The following is a 20,087-nucleotide window of genomic DNA, read 5'->3' as shown; positions in this document are numbered from 1 at the left end:
GAATTATTATATAAACTGGTATGAGTAAGATGGGGATAAGAATGACTGTCAGTAGGTATGTGGGATGTCTCTGGGGTGATAGAAATGTTATAAAATTGGACTGTGGTGATCTTTGTACAACTCTGTAAGTTTACCTAGAATAATTTTTTTGTACACTTAAAATGAGTGAATTGGATGATACATAAATTATACCTCAATAAAGCTGCCATAAAATTTTTAAAGAAAAAGAGGGTATGGACATATTTTGCACTAATTACATTCAAAGGAGTAGTATACAGCACAGACTTCTTAATATAGAATGTTTCAGTACAGCATCTCAACATGGAATATTACATGTAATGTGTACAATACACATTCTTCTCAAGAACACATAAACAACTAGTAAAGAAAATACATATTTGGGTTCATAAGACAAGCTTCACCAAATTTCCAAAAATTAGAATCATAAAAATAAAATGGATATATTCCTCAAAAAATAAAATTTAAAAAAAAAATTCAAAAATAGGGGCCGGCCCCATGGCCGAGAGGTTAAGTTCACGCGCTCCGCTGCAGTGGCCCAGGGTTTCGCTGGTTCCTGGGTGCGCACATGGCACCACTCGTCAGGCCATGTTAAGGCAGCATCCCACATACCAAAACTAGAAGGACCTGCAACTATGATATACAACTGTGTACCGGGGGGATTTGGGGAGATAAAGCAGGAAAAAAAAAAAAGATTGGCAACAGTAGTTAGCTCAGGTGCCAATCTTTAAAAAAAAAAAAAAAATCAAAAATAAATATAAAATGAGAAAACTCTGACATATATTCAAAAATTTATATTTATAACTTAAAATTTTCATACAAAGAACTCTAGACTACAGCTCCAATGGTGAGTTCTTGCAAATATTGAGGAAAAAAGGAACAATTTTTTAAAAAGAACACTAAAGTATCCCATCCAGTCAAAAAACAAATAATAAGCCCTAGAGGGAAGGAGAGGTAGTAGTATCAAGAAATGAGACAACATATTACCTAAACTGTCCACTTTCCAACCAAAAATTGAGAGACATGCAAAGAAAAGGGAAAGAAAACCCATAAATGGGGGGGAAAGCAGGCAATAGAAACTGCCAGTGAGAGCAAACAGATGACAGATCTAAAAGAGAAAGACTTCAGAGTGGCCATTAAAAATATGTTCAAAAACTAAAGGAAACCACAATTAGAGAAATAAGTGCAGGTAGGATGACAATGTCACATTAAATAGAGAACACTGATAAAGAGATAGATACTATAAAACCAATCCAAATGGAAATTCTGCAGTTGAAAATTATAACTCAATGGAAAAATTCTGTAGAGGGACTCAACAGTAGATTTGAACATGCAGAAGAAAGAATTAGCAAACATGAAGATAAACTGATAGAGTATGCAATCCAAAAGCCAGAGAGAAAAAAAGAGTGAAGAAAATAATCAGAGCCTCAGAGAAACGTAGCAAACAATTAAGTGTACCAACATACACAGAATGGAAATACCAGAAGTAGAGAAGAAAGAGAAAAGAGAGAGAAAATATTCAAAAACTTAATGGCCAATACTTTCCACTTTATTGAAAACTATTACACATTCAAGAAGCCCACAAACTCCAAGAAAGACAAAAGCAAAGAAATCCCCAAACAGAAAAAAATCATAGTAAAAATGTTGGAAGCCAAAGACAAGGAGATAATCCTAAAAGCAGCATGAGAAAAATGATTCTTCACTTAAAAGGGAACACCAATAAGATCAAGTACCAACTTCTCATCTGAGAAAATGGAGGCGAGAATCCAGGGAAATAAAATATTCAAAATGCTCAAAGAAAAAACTTTCAACCAAAAATTTATACCCAGCAAAGCTATCTTTCAAATCTGAAAGCAAAATAAAATACACTCCTAAATAAGTAAAAACTGAGATAATTTGTTGCTGGCTGATCCACTTTAACAAGAAATAACAAAGGAAGTTCTTCAAGCTAAAAGTAAATGACCCAGGGAGTGGCTCATGACAATGTTTGCTCCTTTCTGAACGGGAGAGTTAAGTAACTGTTTATATTCAGCCCTTTTTCCTTTTTGCTGCCAGAAAGCTCCCATCAATTCTAAAATTTCACTATAGCAATCATATTGGATTTATAATTTGCACATGTGCATTTTGTTGATTTTCTACCTTTATTTATATTTCATTGGTTTGATTGTCACTCTACTTAATATTATTCTGTTAGTGCTTGAAGAAAGTCACATCAAATATTTTAATGAATAAGGTAAAGAAGTAGGAAAGGAAAGCAGATGCCACAGTAATCCAAAAATACGAATTAAAGTTTTGCTATGCAAAGCCAACACACGGCAAAACTAGGATGCAAACCCAATGAAATAACCCATGAAAGAAAAAGTATCAGCACAAGCACAAATTCATTTCTAGGGATAATGATATGGACAAAAGATGGTAGCAAGTATTGTCACCTTGACGTAAAAATGACAGTGTTATTCTCATTCAATATTATTATGATTAAGATCACTAAAAACAAAAATATCTTCTAATAAGGTAAATTCAAATTGTCACTTATATGTCCATATAGAACATAAAAATAAAAACAGAAATAGTAATGAGAAAGTACAAAAGCAAAAGAAGAAATATTTTTAATGTTTAGTACTCATTTTCTATAACATAATCTTCACGTTGATTAAACACTAAGTTTAAAAAAAACAGCTCTTCCATGCAAGACACGTACTCCTTCAGAATTATAAATACTTTGACTTACACTGTATAATTCTCTCTCAACTCCCAACCATTTGGGACGTCACAATTCACAATGCGATTTAAATAAAATTCATATATTTCCCTAGCTGGGTATACTGCACATTAAAAACAAATTCTTATGTAAATACATATTGCCTAAATATGCCTTTGTTTTGAAAGTTAAAAAACAGGAAGAATATTATAAATCATATTAAATAATTGGTTTTGCAAAATTAGGATACTTACTATTGTACCCACTTCCATATCTATTGCAAAGGACAAGCAAAAGTAAAAGCTAAAATGGAATAATTTCAGTCACACGTAATATTTCATACTATTTTCCTTCTAAATCTCTATTCTTTCCAAGTTATCTCTAATTTGAACAGGAACAGTCATTTCATTTGTTCATTGTATAATTTGTATATTTCAAAGTCTGAGATTTCAAATACCACATTGAGCAATACAGTTTTATAAAATTTATTATTTCAGAATTAGATCAACAAAAGCCATGGTTTCAACATTAGGAAACATTCTAAAGAATTTTAAAAGTTCATGAGGGAAAAGTTAAAAAAAGAAAAAGCACCTTTGTAACAAGATGAAACATATAATAACAACTGAGTTCTAAAATATACAGATGACTTATAAACCACAGTGAAGAAACACTATCACTATATATTATACGGTATCACATTTCACATAGAATTTATCACATATAATTGTATCACATTTCACAGAGAATACATATAAAACCTTCCATAGAATTTATAGTAAGATAGCTATTACTACCTTATATCCAGGTCCTAACTGATGAATTGCAAATATCTGTGCAGGGTTGAGTGCTTCACTGAATACATACACAGCACCAAGTTGACCACAGAAAACCCTATTTGCATCAGCAGTTTCTGAAGATCCGAGAAAGCACTTGTCATAGCTCTATTTTTAAAAAGTCATAAAAAAGTCCAATGTATTATTTTGTAAGGACAAAATATATGCAGATACCTGCCTTCATTGTCATGAATACCTTAATACATAACGGTAATAACAGAAGAAAGCATCAATTAAGACTTCATGAAGTATTTAAATAATAAAAGCCAGCTAAAGGTTTTTAGGAAAAATAAATCAGTTAAATGTATATGCAAGGGCAAGCAAAACAAACAAGAACCATCTACTCAATAATCATGTGACCACTTTCCAAATTTTATAGTTAAAGGCAGGAGGGCTTATAATTATTTATTTACAAAAGTAAAACTAATTTTAAAACTCTAATGATTTATAATTTTCCATACATAGAGAGATTCATCTGAATCAGAGAATTTTCCAAATTTTAACCATAAACACACAGGGTCTAATTTTTTAAATTCTACCTAATTTCTCCAACATGGATACATCCCTTTATTTCTCCACGCTAAGTCAAGGACTCAAAGAAAATCACTTCCCTTTCTTATATGAGTAGGCATTATGCAGAATCAAACAAACAGTGATGACCAAGGTCAGCTACCTAAAAGAGATGGTAACAGTACTCTCCCTCTGGAGAGTTCAGCACCAAAGAGGCCACAGTTAACTCTACTTTTTTTTTTTTTTGAGGAAGATTAGCCCTGAGCTAACTACTGCCAATCCTCCTCTTTTTGCTGAGGAAGACTGGCCCTGAGCTAACATCCATGCCCATCTTCCTCTGCTTTATATGTGGGACGCCTACCACACAGCATGGTTTTTGCCAAGCGGGGCCATGTCCTCACCCAGGATCCGAACTGACGAACCCCGGGCCTCCGAGAAGCGGAACGTGAGAACTTTACCGCTGCGCCACCGGGCCGGGCCGTCTACTTCTTAAATCTCATCTAATACTTGGCCCCACCATCCAGACCAGTAAGAGCAGTCACTGCTCAGTTCCCTTCCCCCATCCTCACAGGTTATTCCAAACCTTAGTACTGATAAGCAAGACACTATATACATATGAAATCCCTTTGATGCCTCAATAAAATTTGTGAATAGGTACAAACTCCTCATTAAATACCCAATCTTTAATTAAAAGTTTAAGAACTTAAGAACTGACTACATAATGTATGTGTGCATGTGTTAATGTCCAGGCCTCTGCATCTCTTGGAGCACTATTGCAAATAAATAAAAAATCTAAGTCCTTTCTTCCTTTTTTTTTTTTTTTTAAAAATACAACTGTAGAGTTAACGACAGTCAACAAGGTCTCTGGGGTTTCTTCCACTCTGTAATAAAAGACTGTCCCCTTTGGAGGGCTGATATGAAGCAGAATTTCATCTGTGTATTCTAATTCTGACAAAATCATTCTCATAAATATTTACTGACTGTGGGCCAACTATGAGTTTCCAGGGCAGAAAAAGAAAACTTTCCCTATAAAGGAACAGATAGCAAATATATTCAGCTTTGCAAGCCACATGTGGTTTCTTTCACATAATCTTAGGTTTTCGTTTGTTTGGGTCTTTAAAAAAATAAAACCTTTAAAAATGTGAAAACCAAGATTTTTAGCTCCTAGGTTATACAAAAACAGGTCAAGGGTCACATTTGGCCCATGGGGTGTAGTCTTCCAACTACACTGACCTAGGGAATAAAGTATGGACTATGCACACAGGGCTATTTAAGAGAATACAAAACAGAAGAGGAGCCAATCCCTGCCCTCGATGAGATTAACGTCTAGAGAGATGCAGACAATATCGAGAAGTGAACTTTGTTAAAAAGAGGACAGTTTTTATAAAACCAGATATGCTGGAAGGGTTGTACATTATTGGGTTTGGAGGTACTTTTGGCATTAGAGTACATCTTTTACTTTGGCTTTAACAAGCCAGGATGGAGACAGGTGAAGGCCCAAAATAGAGAAGTAAGAGTTCGTGAGGTTTTAACTCTAGATACCCACTTCCAGAATCTGTGTTACCTCCTCTACAGCCAACATGCTGGTTGAAACTATTACTATCTCTTTGTTATTCTTGCAATAAGTCATTTAACTGGTCTCCCTGCTTCTGTCATTGTTTCCCCTCAGAATATTCTCAACACTGCATCTGATTGATGTTTTTAAAACATCACATCACCTGTCTGCTCAAAACTTTCCAAAGATTTTTATGTCAGGTAAGATGGGAAAGTCCAAGCCTTAGGTTTGCACATGAGGCCCTTCATATTTGACCCTCTACTAACTGTCCAACCTCATATCTTAACATTTTTCTGTCCCTTCCTGCCTCTCTGCTCCAGACAAACTGGCTGCTTTGTTATTTAATGAACTTTGCAGTTCTGCCTCAAAGCCTTTGCACTCACTGTTTTCTACTGAATGGGATATTTCCTCCAAATATCTACATGGCTTTCTCCTTCAACTCTTCTCAGTAAGATTATCTCTGTACCATCTGGCTTCTCCCTTCCCTACACCTACACTTTCTATACCTGTTACCACTTAATTTTTCACCATAGCATTTATCACCATTTATCTAATAAATAATAGTGACTACATGTTATTTATGCATTCTGTTTAAGGTCTTCCTTTCATGTCCAAATGAGGAGTAAGACACATTTTTTAATGCTTGAAATTCTGGAAAGAATAGAACGCTGCATTGATGTTTTTGACCTAATATTTAATAATTTAGCCAAGCAATTTTCCTTTTTTATCACAAATCATGTCTTTTAGTAATTATAATAAATTTAAGACTTAAAAATTCACTTAATAGAAAAAAACTTTCAAAGTAAAACTATTAAGTTTCTACAAATTATTTTATTATTCAATTCATGTTAAACAGCGATAGATCACTCAAATACATTAAAACACAGATTTAAAAAACAAAACTTACATCATTTGTGTTAACATGCCAAGCCATATCACCATAAGACACCAGCTGTCCATTAACATAACATCGAATTTCACTGTTCCTCCATCGATTGTAAATGTGGACAATGCTGATCATGTACCACTTAAATGAAAAAAAAATTTAAAGATATAAATATGTAATGTTTAGTTATCATATTGTCTAAAAAGCAATCATAACATTCATAACACACCACAAAAAATGCTTGAAGGAATATTAATAATCATCCACTACCATTTTCTCAAGTTCCCCCTCCCATTTCTAATTTTGTAGATGAAAGAAGTGACTCCTAAAGAATAAATCTGTGATGGAGACAGATGGTATCATTCCAAACCCTGGAATGACTGGAACGATACTCCTTCCACTATGCCAAGATCCAAAAATTGCAGATATACAATTATACTTGTGTTCATTCATTTAATAACATTTACATTGTGCAAGGCACTGCAAAGACAGGCCATAGGTCCAGCTCTCCTCAAATTTATGGTGTAGTGAAGGAGATATACATTAGACAAGCAAACAAACAAAGAATTACAAATCATGATGATTTCTATGGGGAAAAAGGAAGTGCAAACTGAGAAGGAATACTTTGGATTGTATGGTCAAGAAAGACCTGTCAAAGGAACATTATAATAGATTATAATAAGATTTAGGTGGTTTCCATTCCATAATTTAGTTTTATTAGATCCAGGAATAATTATATATTTTTAACTTAATAATGTAACATTATTCACTAAGAATCAAAGAATGAGTTTATATTGAGTTCTCATTTTTTATAGTTACTAGGGTCAACAAAAAGCATGTTAAGTGTCTATTTTGATATGCGATGGTTTAAATTTTGTAAAAATTTGTGGATCCAACCCTTAGTCTCTTCAAAGTTAATAGACTAAAGCAAAGAATATAGAAACATTTTTTCTAAAATATAGAAAAATACAAATGATTCATAGATATTAAAACAAGTATGCCTTCAGTGATTAAGTGGGGAAAATTAGACTAGTTTCCCCAAAAGACATAAAAATATAAAGCACAAACTTTGTTCTCTGGATTACTTAAAAGTACTATTCAATTATTTCACATATATTTTGAAAAATATAAAACTATAATAGTAATTCTCAACCACTAAAATATTAGTTATTTCAAGGTGTCTGAAATACTTTGAACAAAATTCAATTTCACTCATTTCCATTTAGAAAATAAAAATAGTGCGCCGAACAACTCATAGGAGACAGTAATACAAAACATTGTTCCTCAATTATTAAAAAAAAATGTCAGGTCAAACCATTTAACCCTTAAAACACGTCTTTTTTTAAGTTGTTTCATTCTAGGTAATCCTATAACTCTATTTTATTGCAAGCTTAGACTTTGATCAGAAAGCAACATACATGTTAGTCCTGATTAAAATTAGAAGAAAATCTTTAAAGTTAGTCATTTAACAGCTTATGTTTCTAAATATTACAAAATTATCAAGAAGAAGCCATAAAAACGGAGCTTCAAATAAATTTAAGAAAAATTTTATAGAACTTTACATGTATAAGAATTAAAATTCACCATGTTATCCTCATTGAGTTTGACAATTTTCAACCAGAATGTCATCCAGGTAACACAGGAGATACAACCTTTATATTCTGGAGTAAAATTTTTAGAAATTTTAAATTTCTAAATAGAATAGACATAAATAAATGTCTATAAATAGAAAAGGATTTTCTGCTGCCCCCCAAAAAAATTTAAGATAAATAATATTAGATGTATTAGATGTATTATACTTATTGACATACTTAATATAGAAAAGCACTCATTCAACAAATATTTATTGAGTTCTTACTACCATATACTAAAAGAGTCATTCATTCATTCAAAAAATTTACTGAGAGCTTACTTCATGTCAAGTACCCCCGAGATTCTGGGGCATACAAAGAAAGATAACATATACAGCCTCAAGGAGGTTTCACTAGAGAAAAGAAACATGAAAACAATTATAAAACAATGGAGAATATCTAAAATACAGATATCAGAGCAAAAGAAGTAAAGGCTGAGGGTAGAGAGGAAAGGAGAGACAAATGGAGAAGGAAGGCTAACAGAGAAGAATTCACTAAAAGAGTAAACGAAATTTAAGACTAAGCTTGAAGGATGAGTAGGAACTGTTAAGTAAACAAAGGGGAAAGAAACATTCCAGGCAGAGGAACCTTAATATGGTACATACAGCACAGAGGCTTGACAAAACTTTTCTCAGCGTTTAGCTTTAGCAAGAAAAACAAAGACCAGATTGTAAAGAGACCTACAGGACACCTTTAGTAACCAGCCTTTTGGTTTTCACATAACGTGCTATCACTGAAGAATTCTGAGCGGGAACGTGAAATGATCATCTCCAGAGTTTAGGAAAATAACTGACAGCAGTGAGGAAGTGGGATAGTTAGGCAAATGTGGATAAAGATAAACTTGAAAATTACTGCAAAGGTTCAGGTGAGAAAACCGTAAGAGCCTAAACTAAGATGAAGGAATTGGTAATTTTAAAAAAAAGGGATGAATATAATTAACAGAACTGACTGGAAGTTCTGATATAGAAAAGGAGAGCCTAAGATGGTTTCCCATTTTTCACTTGAATGAGTAGTGGTACCATTAACTAAAGATAATTAATACAGTTAGCTAGCTAATTAGCAAGATAACCAGGTTTGGAGTTACAAACAAAGAGTTTGCTTTTGGTCATAATACACATGGGATCACATGCAAATAAGAAAACAAACAAAAAAGAAATGAAGACATTCCCTTCACCATAGGTAGGCTCCTCATATCTGTTATGGTTGTTCCTATGGAATAGAGGCAGAGTGTGCCCCGAAGAAGGTGGACAATATCACTGTCATATATCCAAGAAAGACCCTTGAACCTGGAAGGGGGACCAGGCCTTAAAGAAGTGGGAATGGGAACTCTTATACTCTGTCCCTTGTTTTTTTAGAATCTGGACTTTCAAATGGTAAGTTACTCTGACACAAAGATGGAGTCCAGTAAGAAGGCAGGAACATCCCTCTAGAAAACTCCAGCTGATGAGGAGTGAATTATATCTTACAATCTAATTATATAGCTGCACATTTTTTTGCGTTTTCTCTTGTTTTTCTTTATCTTTAGAGCAGACTTTATAAAAATGTTTCAACCTCATCTCTGAATATACATATTCTAGTGGATATTAAGCATAGATAGATTTCACAGGACAAAATATTAACAGCAAAAAGCATCCCTCTAATTGAGGCCAGCATTACTGAAGAAGAGAAATTAGTGAAACCTTCAATCTCAGGAAACAAGATTCAGGACTACTAGGATTAGCTGAATCTCCCCTGAGAAAAGTCTCTCTGCATTACCAAATCTGGAGGTTTAACATTTTACTTTTTTATAAAAAGAGTTAATTATCTATAAATCCATAGTGCACAAAATGCACACAGATACACAAAGAAACTACTTTGAAGTCCGAATCTCCAGTTTAAAAACTGGTCTATTACCTAAACCAAATAAGGTTAGAGAAAGAAGGGGGAAGAACAAGAAAGAGGGAGGAAAGAGAAGAGGAGAAGGAGAAGGGGAAAGAAGTGAAGATGAAAAGGACGAGCAAAACGGAGGAGGAGGTAAAGGAGGGCAGAGAGAAAGAGGAGGACGAAAAGTAATGAAAGGAAGAGAAGCTAAAATTGTAATTAAAGTAACGTTTCTATAAATGTTCTTCAAACATAATTCCTCAGAACTACAACTGAAGTCTCATAAAGTTCATATAAACATCTGCCTTTGAATAATCTTTGAACTAATAATTGTTAAAATACTTGAATATTGTTTTCATAGATGTACAGAAAATTTAAAAGATGCTGCATAATTTCTACATAATATATAGCAAATTTACATATTATACACAAATTATTATATACTATAAATAAATTATATATAGTATATACCAAAATTTTAGGATCAGAATGAAGATATAAGAACGTGTAAGTTGTTGGCATTCTAAGTAACCCTGTTTTCCATTTAACCTGTGCAAAACACTTTCTCAAAAAGCATAAATCTCTCTTAATACTCACAGATAATGCTCTAATTCTCTACAACTCCAAAAATTAACTTGTTAGTTTTGGAGTATATATTATTGTGCTAGAACAACAAGAGCAAAGAAGGCTAGTAAGCTTCAGAATTTAAATGCTTACCACACAGCAACAACCTAAATTATTTGTCTTTATTGCCACGACTCCCCTTCTTCTTCCTGCCACACGGAAAAGGTTCTTGGCACACTTATCTACAAAGAAGCACTGACCACAAAGCCCACGCCTTCTTTCTCACTTTCTCAATAGTAATTCCTCATTTATTTCATACCACTGAGAAATAAATTGCTCAATATAAATTAGCTTTCCAGAGGAACGTAACTTACTCCTTTAGGAAACAAAAGGGAGTTTTGGTTGTTAAAGTCATATTTTACTCATTTATCCAATATATATTATTGACAGTCTACCAAGTTCAATACTGTGTAGCATGCATATGAGGAAATACAAAGACGAATCCCATGCACATTAGTCTCAGTTACTAAACAATGCACATATAAATGAATAATAAAGGTTTAAGAGAAATAATTGCCTAGTTACCATAAGACATACTGAAATAATATGCTTTGAGAGAGATTCTATCTGGGGAGTAAGGCAAATCTGGGAAGGAGTCTACAGAAATGGTGTTATAGGAAATGGAACATAACAATGTGGTGGGATTTACAAGACATGTGAGTGAGGGGACAAGTAAATGTATTTCATGCCAGAGATTGAACACTTGAAAAGATAAAAAAGTGAAACATGTATATTAGTTCAGTTTTGCCAGAATAAAGGGTATAAGTAAAAAGCTGAAGATAAAATTCAAATCATGAAGGACTAGGCTAAAAATTTTAATTTATTCTATGGTTAGTGAGAAGCAAATGATTGGTTTGAGCAGTGGAATAATATGATCAGGAATATACATCAGATATTAGTGTGTAAGATAGTTTGGAAGAGGAAGAAATAAAGGATCCAAGATAGAGAGCAATACAAAGAATTAAAGCAGCAGGTAAAGAATTTTTTTTTAAGCATTTTTATTTATTTTTATTTATTTATTTATTTTGAGGAAGATTAGCCCTGAGCTAACTACTGCCAATCCTCCTCTTTTTGCTGAGGAAGACTGGCCCTGAGCTAACATCCATGCCCATCTTCCCCTGCTTTATACATGGGATGCCTACCACAGCATGGCTTTTGCCAAGCGGTGCCATGTCCGCACCTGGGATCCGAACCGGCGAACCCTGGGCCGCCGAGAAGCGGAACGTGCACACTTAACCACTGCACCACCGGGCCGGTCCCAGGTAAAGAATTTTAAAAAGGAGACAAACATTACACAGATACAACATAGAGGACTTGAAAACTGAAGTGATATAAAGATCAAAAAGGGAATGAAGAACAAAGCTGACTCAAGTCCCCACTATTATGAAGACGGTACACCCTTAACCAAATCAGGGGACCTAAGAACATGAGCAGACTTGGGACTAGAGACGGCAAATTCAGTGTTACATTTTCTGAGGTTGAAGGACCAGAAAGATATCCACATGGCAACACCTCATAGGGAGATAAGAATATAAGAATAGAGCTCTGGAGATATAACAGTGGAAAGCTATCATGAAACTGAATAAAATGTCTGAAAAAAGGTAAGCTCCATAAAAGCAGGGATGTTGTCTATTCTGTTTACTGTCATATCTCCAGTACCTACAACATGTCTGCTACTTAGTGAATACTCAATACGTATGTACTGAAAGAGTGACATAGAACAGAGCATAGCAAGAGAGAGACATTGAGAGAGTGAGAGAGACAGACACTGCAAGATTATCAACGGTCTGATCATATGCCAAAAGTAAGATATAAAAGTAGAAAGAAAATGAAGACAAGGATAAGAGAAAAGCATTAGGAGTCATAAGAAAACCAATAAATGAGAATATTACAGAAGTCCTAATAAGTGAGTTCTAAGACAGTGGGAATGGTGAATTGTGTCATTCAACAGAAATATTTAATCAGACCTACCTTGCGTGGCTGAAAATCATATTTTACACAGTGCTGAAAACCTTTCCCTTTGGACTTCAGTGATGTGACTATTAGACAGTTGCCAACAAAATGAGCAGAGTAACCAACTCCTTTGCTAGTACGAAAACTGTAAAGAAAACCAAGAATAGTATAATATCCTCTGATACAAAAAACTTTATATCTAAGGATTATTATGTAAATAAGATAAAACATTATTATAAAAATAAAACTTATTTCCCTAGAGAGTAGAAGGGGTATTACATGTACCAAATAAAGACTAAAACATAAAAGGTTTAGAACAACTAAAAGAATGAACTACAATTGAGAAAAGAAAAGACTATAGAACCTTTAAAAATTTCAATTTAAATATCATAAATATATAAAAACAAATTAATGGCCCACAAAAGCCTACCAAGTATATTTTATCTACCTCAAGACCACCTGGAACTAGCAAATACAGAAATCATTTACATAGTTAATGTTTTCAAAATCAACTTGCTCTCTGATTCTCCTATATCTTTGAAAATAGCTTACAAATTACAAAAGAAAAAGTCAGAACTAAGTTGGATTAATAATGTAGGTAACCAAGCAAAGGACTATATTTTTAGTCAAAAAAAGAAAAAAGATGTAACTATGAAATATCTATATTGATGCACACTAAACAGAGAAGGACTATAACCCTTGACTCTTAAACTGTATCTGGAAAAAAAAGAAAATAGTGGGGCTGGCCCCGTGGCCGAGTGGTTGGGTTCGCGCGCTCCGCTGCAGGCGGCCCAGTGTTTCGTTGGTTCGAATCCTGGGCGCGGACATGGCACTGCTCATCGGACCACGCTGAGGCAACGTCCCACATGCCACAACTAGAAGAACCCACAACGAAGAATACACAACTATGTACCGGGGGGCTTTGGGGAGAAAAAGGAAAAAATAAAATCTTTAAAAAAAAAAAAAAGAAAATAGTGAGGCAAGTGGCCTAGAATCAACAGCAAAAAATAAATAAAATAAATTGACTTAACTGTGCCTTTATAGTTTTAACTTATACATATTCTATTTAACATGTTGCCTTGACACTAAATATGACTACTACATATTTATAAAATTGAAACACAACACAAAAGTACTAATTTTATTACTTACCAATAAAGATAAGGTTTATCCTTATCAACATTAATGTTATTTAATGGATCCATACGAAACCAAGTGTTTAGAGTGAAGCCATTCTGATAAGGCCACTTTGCAATAGGAGGCAAAGCAATTGCCTACAAGGCAACAAAAAAAGATACAAAAGTATCAATTAAAGAAGATGTGATAGTAACTAAAGTCAAATATGCCCTTTACATATTCAAAAACAATGAAGGTACAAATCTCAGAAAATCATGGACAAATATAAAAAGTAGCAACTATTATCTTATTAAAATAATCTATAAATATTATTTGTTGACTAGAGAAACATTGCCTTTACAAATACTGCTCAGTTGATGAAGTTTCATCTTAGGTTACACAGTACTTTTCAGACTGTACTCCAAGAAGTCCTCTTCCAGTCTGACCAATATACAGTCTCTTATACATAAGCCCCAGAATTTTCTGTTTTCTATGAATTTATCTTAGGTTTTCAGTAATATTTCATTTGATTAAAGGGGGCTGAATCTTTAAATCCAAAAACAACTGTTAGAGAATTTTAATGGAATCAATATTAAAGAAACATAAGTATTAAGAAATAATGTTCACAATACTGAAACAAAGGAGGGCAAGCATGAGACATATTATTCAGAAACTTAACAACTGAAATTTACGACCAAAGAGGATTCAGATCCACTCATAAGTAAGAAAGGAATAATATAGAACTCAGTTGATAGTAGCAATCAAAAAAAAAAAAATCACAGCCATTCTAAGGAGAAAATGAGAAAGTGGTTAATTACTTGACTTCCTGTCAAGAAATATCTGAACAGATTTATCTTCCTATGAGCTACCCAAATTCCTTCACATAGAAAATAATTACCTTTATGTTTTATAGCTGATCTGTTCCCCCAAAGAGAGCCTTCATCTTTCTGATAATGACCTTTCTCAAATTAATATAGCTTCCATATTAAAAATCCTCTGCACATACAGTTTGAATTTCTTCATGTTATATAACACTCTTCACACACACTATCCAACAAACTCTTTCAATCTTCTCTTCTACTGCCTTATGCCACATTCCAAAATATATCTAAACATACCAACTATTCTACCTGTCCCATTACAGCTCCCCTTTTTGTACATGATTTTGCTTCTGTTCAAAATACTTTTCCAGCAAAATTCCAATTATATCTCAATATCAGGCTAGTATGTCCTTCTTCTGTGAAACTTTCCTGGACTTCATCCCAGCTTAGTTCCTCTTTTCATTGTTTTTCTTCCATAGCACTTAGTACCTAAATCTATAGTAGGTTATTGTACCAAGCTGTTTTTGCATATGTCTACCCATTAGAGTTCCCCAAGAGTATGGAATATAATTTATACTCCCAGCTTTGTGATTTAAGACATAGAAAACATTCAATATGTAGTCAATGAAAAATCTGAGTGTGGCAAAGATTTATAAGTGCTTGCTGTAAAAATAAAAATAAAACACAAACACAAACACATATATACAATCCCAAATAAAGAATCAAATCCTAAAAATAAAGAAAAATTTCCCATACGATGTCTTTTCAGATTTTAATGCTTAAGCAATTAGTTCAGGCAGTATAATTGTCAATATAGCTTTTCTTAACTGCTTAAAAGTGAAATGTTATACTTTATTTTTTAATGTTGTTTGTTAGTAAAATACAATTCTTGCCAAGTTAACTGCTGGTTAATAACTCTATAAATGTCACCAAACCAGATTTCACTTCCTATAGCTGCTTCACAGTACGAAGGCAAATAGGAGAAATATTTATTGAGGACATTGAATAGTAAAGTGAATCTATGGAATTGTATAAATTATTTAATAAATTTGTTACTCTGTTCTTAACGCCTGTGGAACACAATTGGCACAGGGTTAGATTCATGGTTTTCAACCTTTTGCCAAGACCACAATACCCAAGTGCACTTTCACATCAGCAACAGGGGCTCATTACAGCACTGCCACTGGAGCGTTAGAAAGCATTCAGGAGTGCAGCCTATTACTTTCCTTTTCCCCCATTACTCCACATACCCGTGCAATCTCTCATACCCAACCAATGCCCTTAGCACTTTCGGCACCATCAGTTTCATCATCCAGTCTACTGGGCCCTAAATTAGAACTTAAACACTGCATTAAACTAAGAGATACAGGAAAGAATTTGAGACAAGCTGCCCTTCAAGTTTTCCAGACGTACTCTTCCACCAAGAAAAAGACACATGGTCCAAGAGATCACTTGTTATTATCCCCATGTTAGGACTGAGAGAACCCTAAATCACATACATACAGTTGCCAACACTAGTGAACCAAAATACAACAGAAAAAAAAGGAAAAATCTTACAAAAGAAAAGCCTAAGTTGAGTGATAATGAAATAATAACAGCATTTTGTCTTGCTACAACTGATACCAAACACCTGAAAGGCTCTAAAATAGCATTTCTTCTGTTTCATTGTGGACTTTCAATAATTCCACAGATAAATAAGGATCTTTCTTATGGCCAATCTCTTCAAAAAGACAGTTACCTTTTCTCAAGGATATTCTTTTAAATTTAATGTACAACAGCTAGAATAAATGACTTAGGGACCTGAAATCTCTCATTTCTGGAGGGTACTCAACCTTCTGTTCCTACTCAAGTACCAACCAAAGCCTTCTATACATTGTACATGGCATCCCTAGCCTTTTCAACTCTTTTAAACTAATACATACATCCTCCCTTAATGCACAAATGCTAACTTCATATGGTACTGACTGATGTGGAACCCAGGCCCATTCACTTCCAAATCATTTGTGCCTGATCTCATCACCCATTTCCTGGATTCCTTATATTTTCGTCTAATCCCATGGTGTTAATGCCATGTCCTTTGCAGTACTTTTGTGATTTTGGATTTAAGCTGCCTTCACATTTCCTTCATATTTCCTTCTACAATATTTTGCTACCCACAATTGGATGTCCCTCATTGTGTCCATTGAGTTCAGAGGACTCCAAAATCCATATCTCTCACTGTCTCCTGGTCTAGTTGATCCCAAAATCTAAGTTCTTATCTATTGCAATTTGCAAATTACATGTAATTTGCAAATTTGATGTTAGATAGGGTGCTTTCAGTAAACTATTTCAGTGAATAGAAAAATACACTACTTCCTAAATTAAGCAGATTCATGAAATAGATGATAATCATGAAAGGCAAATCTAAACAGTATATCCATAAAGGTCACAGAGCATATAAAACGCCATCTTACATCTGTCACTCTATAGAATTCAATTAGCTCTCTGAATGAGTAAATGTTACCAAATTGCTCATATGGAGGGAGGCAGCACAGCTCAGAAAGAGGCATCTCCACAACACAAAATACAGTTCAGGAGCCCTAGTATATACCGTATTTCAGAGGGAAAGTAAGCAGTGTCATAATTTTAGTCATCCAAAGGCACTGCTATGAGTAGCGGTTCTGTATGCTCTAGTTACTAAGCCGCCACTGGTTCATGCTCATCCAGAAGCAGACTATCAAAAACACTGTAATGGTAAGGATTTTAAAATCAGCTCCTCTCTGAATTTTTCAGCAGTTCAACAGCAGAAGTAACATGCCTGGAAATAAGCCAATCTGCTGTTAAATAAAACATTGAACTTAAAGTCAGGTAAATTTTGGTTCAAGTTGTGACTCTGATTTACGACCCTGAAAAATACTGTTGAGGCTCAGTTTCTTGAGCTGATGTAACAATGATAATATCATTTATCTTATATAGCTCGTATGCTCAAATAAAATAATGGCTGTAAAGGTTCTAGTTCCTTCCCTGCTCCCTCCTCTATATAAAATATACATATCCTTGATCCAAACTACTCTTCATGAAAATGAGTGATGCAGGGAAAACCAGGAAAGGGGGAGTAAATAGTATAAGTCCATCAAAATCCCCTAAACAAAAACAAATCAAACATAACTACTAACAACACATAAATAAAACTGTGTGTGAGTGAATGTGTGTGTGTGTGTGTATGTGTGTAAAATGTGATACATATTGACAGAAAATATTCACAGGTTTCAAGCAATTCATGGTCAAATGGCCAAAAACAGGATGAGTTGCAACCTTACTGAGACAAACTAGACAATTTACTAAAACAGTTATTCACTCTGTTTTAGCTAAATTTCACTAATTCATAAATAAGACAGTATCTTGCTTATATTTCTGTCAAAACACTTTGCTCTTCTTTCCCATCCCTTAGACTGAGATCTACCAAATGTTTGATCAATAGCAGTTTTGAAAAAATGTATTAAAATTATATATATATGTAAATAGAGGCAGTGAAGGTTTTTCCCTTCTAAGTACCACAATGTACATTTTATATGTGTTCTACCCTAACAATCTGATATGCAAAATGACAACTTTCATCTGTAAAGTAATTTTTCACTTTCCTATTTTCATTTCACAATTAGTGGAAATTGGAACTTAAAAAAAAAGGTTAGTAAGAAAATATTAAGGGGAAAAATATAAACTTAGGGGAATGGTTGATGAAATGAGAGATTGCAAGGATATTTAAGTACCAATAATAACCAAAGAACAACAAATACTTACAAGATGTTCTACAACTTATATAGTGTTTAAATGGTATATTATTTCATTACAGATTCACAATAACCCTATTCCATGCTAAAGTACTAACGTGTTACATGAAAGTAAGTCGAGAAACATTACGGGACTAGTCCTCCACAGAAAAGAACTAGAGGATCCAGAAATCAAAACCACTTCTTCTAGCCAAAAACAACACATACTTTCTACAATTCTACCATGTAGATAAAAATGATGAAATTAAGCAGACTGAGAAAGCTTGTTCTTTGACAAGAACAACAAAATGGATAAACTTCCAGTCAGACTGATTAGGAAAAAAAATCCAGTATCAAGAATGAAAGGGGAGGGATCACCACATATCCTATAGTCATTAAAAGGATAATAAGGGGATATGACGAAAAACTTTATGACAATATATTCAACAACTTAGATTAACTGGACAAATTACTGAAAGATATAATCTATCACAGCTCACTCAAAATGAAATAGAAAACCTTCCTGTATCTATTATAGAAATTAAGTTCATAGTTTAAAACCTTCTCATAAACAAAACTCCAGGTCCAGATGGCTTTAATAGTGAATTCTAGCACAGATTTAAGAATAACATCATTTCTACACAAACTCTTCAATTGAGAGAAACGAATACTTCTCAATTCATTTTATGAGGAATAACCCTAAGATCAAAACCAGAAAAAGATACCACAAGGAAAATAGAGCCCCAAATAACTCATAAAAGTAATCATAAAATTTCTTAGCAATATGTTAGTAAATCAAATCCAGCAGTATATGAAAAGGTTAATACACAGTGATCAAGTAGTTTTTGTCCCAGAAATGCAAAAGTTGGCTTAACACTGAAACATCAATCATCACAATTCACCACATTATTAAAGATTAAGAAGAAAAACCATATCATCATTTTAATAAAATCAGAAAAAGCATTTGACAAAATTCAATACTGATATCAACATACTGATGATTTAAAAACTCCCATTAAACAGGAATAGAAAAGAATTTCCTCAACCTGATAAAGGACATGTCTGAAAACCTAATGCTAATAACATACTTAATGGTGAAATACTTAATGCTTTCTCTAAGATTGAGAATAAATCAAGAATGTTACTGTTACTAAACGTTACACTGGAAGTCCTAGCCAATGCAATAAGGCAATAAAACGAAAGAAAAAGGCATACTAACTGTAAAATAACAAATAAGATTGGCTTTATTCACAGATAAAATTATTAACTTTGTAAGCAATCCTAAGGTATCTTTTAAAAAACTGCTAGGACTAGTAAGCGAATTCACCAAGGTCTCAGGACATAAGGTCAATATACAAAAAAATCAATTACATTTCTATATACTAGTAAAACAACAATATGGAATACTTATGGATAAATTTAACAAAAATGTTTAAGACCTGCATGCTAAAAACTAGAAAACACTGAAAAACATCAAGAAAACTAAATAATGGGAGAGAAATACTGTGTTCACGGACTGAAAGATTCAATAATGTTAAGATATCTATTCTCTCCAAATCGTTCTATAGTTTTAACACAATGCAATTAAAATCACAGCAAGCTTTTTATAAAATTTGACAAGTTTATTCACAATATATACGGAAATGCAAACAATCTAAAATAGACAATACTAGTTTTTATACGAAGAACAAAGTTGGAGTACTTATACTTCTACTTGATTTCAAGACCCACTATACAGCTACAATAATAAAGACCATGTGATATTGGCATAAGAATAGAAATATAGGACAAAGGAACCACACAAACATGGCCAGTCAGCTTACAAGAAAG

General features: G+C 33.6%; 1 protein-coding gene across 13 annotated transcripts in view; it reads right to left on the bottom strand.

The window, feature by feature from the left end:
- NBEA (neurobeachin) overlaps positions 1-20,087 on the bottom strand; it is a 671,041-nt gene that overhangs the window by 582,944 nt on the left and 68,010 nt on the right. For all 13 annotated transcript variants that reach the window (XM_070578754.1, XM_070578744.1, XM_070578745.1 and 10 more), the window contains 4 exons: positions 13,724-13,845; positions 12,590-12,716; positions 6,525-6,644; positions 3,514-3,660 (listed from right to left, as the gene is read on the bottom strand). In XM_070578754.1, the coding sequence (XP_070434855.1) occupies positions 3,514-3,660; positions 6,525-6,644; positions 12,590-12,716; positions 13,724-13,845 (516 nt within the window). The remainder of the gene's footprint in view (positions 1-3,513; positions 3,661-6,524; positions 6,645-12,589; positions 12,717-13,723; positions 13,846-20,087) is intronic.

This window comes from Equus przewalskii, chromosome 16 (genome assembly GCF_037783145.1).
Source record: "Equus przewalskii isolate Varuska chromosome 16, EquPr2, whole genome shotgun sequence".
NCBI lineage: Eukaryota > Metazoa > Chordata > Mammalia > Perissodactyla > Equidae > Equus > Equus przewalskii.
Note: the sequence above shows the minus strand (reverse complement) of the source record. Positions and strands in the feature narration are given on the sequence as shown.